Consider the following 6,030-nt stretch of genomic DNA (forward strand, 5'->3'; position numbering starts at 1 on the left):
GAAGACTTGGCGTTCCACTGTGAGGTGAGGCCACGCATGGCACCGCGCTCTTCAAAGTCTTCCTTGAATTTAATTGCAGCAGAGTTATACAAGCATTCTTGGTTTAATTAGAGTTCTGCGGTTGGTGGCCAGTTGTGAAACTCGGCTATCGTGCACATGCCGTGGGCAATGGTAGCAACTCAACTTGATGAGGTGAGTGAGGGCTGGTACGAATGGTACAAAATCTCCCAGTCTTTATTTGAAGAACCCCAAATTGATCAAATGAGCCTAAAATGGCTACTTTAAACCAAATGAGCATAGTTGGGCTGCCTTTTTGGCCAAGTTAATGCTGGACGTTCCAGAATAAAGGGAAAAGCCTACAAATCAAAACTGAATAGCTCCTGTTCTGTCTTGATGGTTCAGCAGAGAGCATTTTGGGCATATGTGTCATAAGTAATTGCGTAATGAAATATTTCCCGCTGTTTGGATAAAATTGCCTCCGAACAGGATCAACTTTATTGATGCACATTTTTAGATAGCCATAAATAATTTACATTGCTGACACGTAACAAAGACGCACAAGAAATAATTATGATCAGGGCTGGGTTTCTAACTCAAACAGTTCCAACTCGTCAGACTAGACGCGTCTATTGATCTGCCTTCATGGCGCCGCTCCCCGTCACACCAGTCACACGGGCCGTCGCAGTGCCGGGCGACGCTTTTGTGTTGAAACAGATTATATGCAAACAGACAAAAGAAAAATACAATCGGAACACACGATGTGGTGGTTTCACAGAAGTACAGCAAGCGCTGTAAATGTCATCAGGACGGACGGACGGGCTCCTCGTCTGCCGCTTGTCCTGACCCGTCTTAGCCTCGGAGCATCGCCAGCAGCGTGACGAGGCTCAGCAGGGCCAGCAAGGCTGTACCGGGGAGAGAAAAGACAAAACATCACTTTTTGACTCTCGTGACTATCTCTGTCACTTGTGTGTTACAAAATGTGATGGGAAGGTTTTGGAGACCCAATTTGGACTTTCAGGAACCATGGGGGCAATCTGTAAAGGCTCTGGAACTATATATATATATGAGGAACTCAAACTGACAGATTGCAAAACATCTGTCTTTAAATCTTAAACTACATGGGGGGGTTGTTAAGACTGGGAGAATTGTTGTCTTCAATTCTCTCAAGTGGTTCAGGGAAGCGAACCCAAGAAACCTTAGGAGGCCAGGCCCAACCTCTTTGTTTGAGCTATGGGAACACTTTGAAGTTGCTTTTGTGTTTAAAATACAATCTTGGTTTACCGTCACTGCTCCTTTGGGCCTGTGCACCGTTCATCACACCACCATCATCGCCGTTACTGATGGTACCGGTGGGTGAGGTGAGGTTCACTAGCTCGGTCAGAATGACATTCAAGGGGCCGAGCACATCTGAAGATCAACGAAAAAGAGTTGAGACCTTGGGAAACATTTATTTCCTTGCTTTTGCTTGTGCGTCCTCTGACTTACTTCCAGTCAGCGTTCCGTTTGCCAGGAGAACGTCTGCGATTGTGCCGTTGGTCTCCCTGGTTTGCACATCATTTAAATTGATGATTGTGAATTGGCATTCGATGGACCTGTCGACCACTTCGACAATGGGATCCATAATGGTCTGTGGACATACAGTTGCTTTGGTTAATCACAATTGGACAATGACAAAGTCTGCAGCCATGGTCAAGCGGGAGTCTCACTCACCCTGTTGTTTGCAGTTAAACTTCCATCAGTGTTGTTTCTGATGAAGGTTCTGACAAAGCCCATTTCAGTGTTGCTGACATTTCCACAGGCAAAAATTTGGCTTGTGCCCTGTAAACAAATAGGGGGGAAAATGTTGGTGATCAACACTTGGGTCTGGCTCGCTTGGGTCTGGTTGGACGCCATTTGATCTGGCAACGTGCCTCACCTGGTCTGCGTCGGTTGCCAGTCCAATGGCACCGTAGCCCATGGAATATACGCTCAGACGGACGGTCATGTTGAATTCATTTGTATCGGAAGAGCTGGTATTGAATGCCACAAACTGGCACATGGGGGCGGTCAAGGGGTCGCAGTCGGCTGGCGTCTCCAGACACAGGTTCGTGCTATCACAGCCTTCCCGGGAGATGTTCAAGGGCAAGGCAACCACCTCATTGCCGACGATGTTAGCAGAGGGGTTTGTGATGTCCAAAGTTCCGCTGTTTACAATGGAATTGAACTCACCAATGATACCTGAAGGAAGGAAGGAAGGAAGGAAGGAAGGAAGGAAGGAAGGAAGGAAGGAAGGAAGGAAGGAAGGAAGGAAGGAAGGAAGGAGAGGTGAGGAATGTCTTTGTAATGACCAATGGGTTCAAGGGTCTCGCTTACCTCCATCTATGGCTCCATTTCCCAGCAAGACTGTGTTCTGGGTTCCGGTGACAGCTTGTCTGCTGGCAGTGGAGTTGATGCCGACAATGGTGAAGATACATTGGATGGACATTCCGTTCACAACAATATCCATATTGGCCAGACCCTATGAAGGTGGAGATACAGCAGGCCGACATGTTAACCAATTGGCCGCCAATGAAAGGCGAAGGAGGATTTGCAGAGCAACCAAAAGCAGAGGTAGCTGATTTAAGTCACATGATTTAGGTGAGACTTAAGTCAGCAGTTTTAGGACTCAGAAATGTGTTCATGAAAATTGGATGCCTCACCTCATCCAATACAGTGAGAGAATCGTCGGTGTTGTTTTGGTCCACTCGGCGGATTATTGGTGAGTTGTCGCTGCTGTTTATTCCGCAGATGAACAAATTGGTGACACCCTGCGGAGACAAACGTAGAAAGCGCTCTTGGTTTAGCGTTATATTCCGTTAATGGGGATGTAGACTTGACACATAAATCAAATTCCCTGATTTTCTGGTCAGGCATTTTTGAGTTAGGGATTTTTAGCGATTACACACAAAAAAAACAACAACACAGATTTCTGCTACTAGATTTTTGCTTTTTTATGTGATCAAAATCTGAAGAGATTCTGTTTGACATATATTTGGTTTGATGAAGGAGATTTTCTTTGGACACCAAATACTTGAATAATTTTAGGTCAAAGTCTCCAAATGGACCAGTCTGTGATTCTATTGTGCCTCACCTCCGACGCGTTTGCCGTCAGCCCCATAGCCACGTATCCGTCGGACTCGCCAGCGAGCTCTACCATGATGTCAAAGGTTCCCGCCGCGGTGTTGGTGGTGGTTTCCAAAGATGTAAAAAGACACCCGCCATCGTTCATGGGGTCGCAGTCGCTGGGCGACTCAATGCAGAGTTTGCTGTTTCCACAGCCGGTCCGGTTGATGTTCAGATCCCTTGGAGGGACGGGGACGGGGATGGTGATGTTGCCTTCAGCGTTGGTGAGGTTCACCCGACTGCTGTTCAGAATTGGCATGAAGCTTTCTGTCAGGTCTGAAGGGGTCAGAAGCACAAATGCCTTAGACACTTTGAAGTGTCCACTTCTAGATTGGAATCCTTTGTCATATGTGCAATTGTTCAGCCTTGCGCTTGTAATTTCCCTCAGTGACGTGTGTTGACGTGTGTTGACGTGTGTTGACGTGTGTTGACGTGTGCGAACCAAATCAAGTGGTCTTCGGGTTGTATTGTCGCTCTGTCAAAGTGCGGGTGTGAAAGCTGCTGTTTTAAGAAAAGACTGGTCGCTTACCGGTGGTCATGTTCACCTCCCCGTTTCCCAGGACCACAAAGGAAGTGGTCCCGTCCATCATCTCGCCGTTCATAGTTGTGTTTACATTCGGAATGATAAACTCGCATTGGATGAGGGTCCCGTTCAGACTGCTGCGAATCTGAGTCGTGTTCTAAGGAAAGACAAAAGGAAAGCATCAAATCCCCCTCCTCAAAAAAATTCCTTCCCTTTGTTGGTCATCAAAGCAGACTGCCCAAAAGAATAGATGGAGAGGTTTACTTTCATTTCCAATTTTTTAAAAAAAAGAAAAAGTTGTTGGGCCGTGTCTTTTGAGCTATTTGTTCTCGGCTTGGCAGAAAAAGTTCTCCGTTCGGCTGCCAAATTTCAATGGAGTTGACACAGGAACAGGTTTTACCAAAGGGAAGACGGACTAAAGTGCAAAGTGCTCACAAGAGCTCGACAACATTGTTTAAGACAATTTCAAGATTAGGAAGGAAGGAAGCAAGGCTTACCCTCTCGTTTGGTGTCAGAGTACCATCTGAGCTTCTCAACAAGGTTTGAAAGAAAAATGTTTCGTTGCTGTCCATTCCACACACAAACAGCTGCGTGTCATTCTGTGAGGAGACAAAGACGGACGAAGAGTTCACTCATTCAGTCCAAGACAACCGAGCATTTGGACGAGCAATTTTCTGATCCCCAAACCAAACGCGTTCTCGTCCGAATGAGAAACATAAATGGGGAAGATTTGGCAAACTTGGCTGTATTACAGATTCCTACAATGTGGACGGTTCTCGGTAATTCCCTTCATTTGAAAGGTCAGTAAATAGTTGGATTTTATTTCGTTAGTCAAAATGTTCTTGGCCATTCCTTTTGTCAAGGTGGCCTCTCACCGTGGTGAAATTCTGCCTGAGTCCAAAGCCGATCAATCCCGAGGAGTTTCCACTGAGAGCCACAGACAGGTCGAAGCCGTCGGGGGACATGATCGGGCTTGCGTTCAAAGATACAAACAGACACCCGGTGTCATTCACAGGGTCGCAGTTTTCCGGCTCCTCCAGACAGAGATTGGTCTCGTCGCAGCCTTCCCGGGTGACGTTGGCCTGGAGAAAACACCACACAAAGGTTTACTTTTCATCGCTTGAGCAAGCAAGTCACAAAGTTTGTCGACAAACAGGCTAGACACAACCGTTTGTTGCTTTTTTTTTTTTTTTTTTTAGGGGGGGGTAGTTTGTTATTTTTCTCCCAATATATGTCAGTGGGAGTCAGTTATTTGCAGATTTTGGTCATTTGTGGGCTGGGCCAGTCCCAGTTGGTCACAAATAACAGGCATCTACTATTCAGTCAATAAATAAGTTGTTTAAATCTTCTGATCAAAGCGATGATCGTCTCTAAATCCAGTTCGTGTAAAGACAAAGCAACAAAAATAAATCTTCAATAGAGTTCAATTGGATTTTTTTTCCGTCAGTTAAGCCACTTTGTGTTTTTAGGTAGGAGTCTTAATAAGGCAATCGAACCTGTTTTGTAACCTTCAAGGAAAATGAGTAGTGGCGTTGATAAAAATGAAAGAAAATTGCCTCCAGCGGTTCTCAATCTACCGATGCATTTTTTGTTAACATCAGACAATTGTGAGTCAAGCAAACCATGGTGCTGTTGTCAAACATCAAATGGTCCGTCCCCCGCGCAGTGGCCAGAAGCGCCAAGGCGGCCACAACCAGGATGAGTCCTCGATGCATTCTAAACAGACCAGGGAGGAAAAAGAACGTCATATTTAGAGCATGTCAATATTTGCCAGAACTGAAAAGAAAAAAAATGTTTTGCCTAAATCAATAATACACAAATAATGTTCATCTCAGTCATTTATGACTCAGTCTTAAAATGAACATCTGCTGAGGCTAATCGCTGAATTTTAGACCAACTTTTAAATCTCCCGTTCGTTCCTTTTCATCGTGATGTGAATTTCCCAATTAAAAATAAAGTCGCCGACCTCGGATAAGCAGAATAAGCGAATGAATTCTTACCATTTGAAATGAGCCAAAATATTTGTTTCAAAAATACACCCCGAGTGGATAATACAATGTAGCCTGAATGTCAATCTGAAGAGACTTACCTGAACGTGCTCCTTTTTTCTTTTTCCTCGGAGTGGGAGAATGCGTGCGGGAGGCAAGTGCGCAGCTTAAATATGATGGAGCTAAGGCGTGGCACCTGGCAGACACTCACCTGCCTGCAAGGTACTTTTTCATTTCTTCAACAGGGCAGAAATGACGCAAAGGTTTTTTTTCCCTGATGCAGTCAGTCACGTGTGCGTGAAGCAGACTCAAGTGCTCGCTCGCCAAACAGAAGTACTGTATATAATTTGGCTAGAAGGGAATTTAATAATGTCCACT

The 6,030-nt window shown here is 45.4% G+C and overlaps 1 protein-coding gene across 1 annotated transcript; it reads right to left on the bottom strand.

Moving 5' to 3' along the window:
* Positions 1-461: 461 nt before the first annotated feature.
* Positions 462-5,826, bottom strand: LOC148387580 (uncharacterized). Its single transcript, XM_088397194.1, has 13 exons — positions 5,754-5,826; positions 5,287-5,380; positions 4,540-4,746; positions 4,162-4,263; positions 3,671-3,821; positions 3,110-3,417; positions 2,679-2,786; positions 2,353-2,497; positions 1,916-2,217; positions 1,711-1,818; positions 1,486-1,627; positions 1,282-1,407; positions 462-902 (listed from the first exon to the last, which is right to left on the bottom strand). The coding sequence occupies exons 2-13, from the start codon at positions 5,377-5,379 to the stop codon at positions 850-852; spliced, it is 1,845 nt and encodes a 614-aa protein (XP_088253320.1). The 5' UTR covers position 5,380; positions 5,754-5,826; the 3' UTR covers positions 462-849.
* Positions 5,827-6,030: the final 204 nt, after the last annotated feature.

Source organism: Syngnathus floridae, chromosome 14 (genome assembly GCF_059516105.1).
Source record: "Syngnathus floridae isolate MCC-2025c chromosome 14, RoL_Sflo_1.0, whole genome shotgun sequence".
Lineage (NCBI taxonomy): Eukaryota > Metazoa > Chordata > Actinopteri > Syngnathiformes > Syngnathidae > Syngnathus > Syngnathus floridae.

Coding starts and splice junctions, on each gene's coding strand:
- LOC148387580 (XM_088397194.1), bottom strand. CDS start 5,379: ATGCATCGAGGACTCATCCTGGTTGTGGCCGCCTTGGCGCTTCTGGCC. Junction 3,822..4,161: donor CTCTGACACCAAACGAGAGG/GTAAGCCTTGCT, acceptor GTCTTTCCTTAG/AACACGACTCAGATTCGCAG. Junction 1,628..1,710: donor GTTTAACTGCAAACAACAGG/GTGAGTGAGACT, acceptor GTATGTCCACAG/ACCATTATGGATCCCATTGT.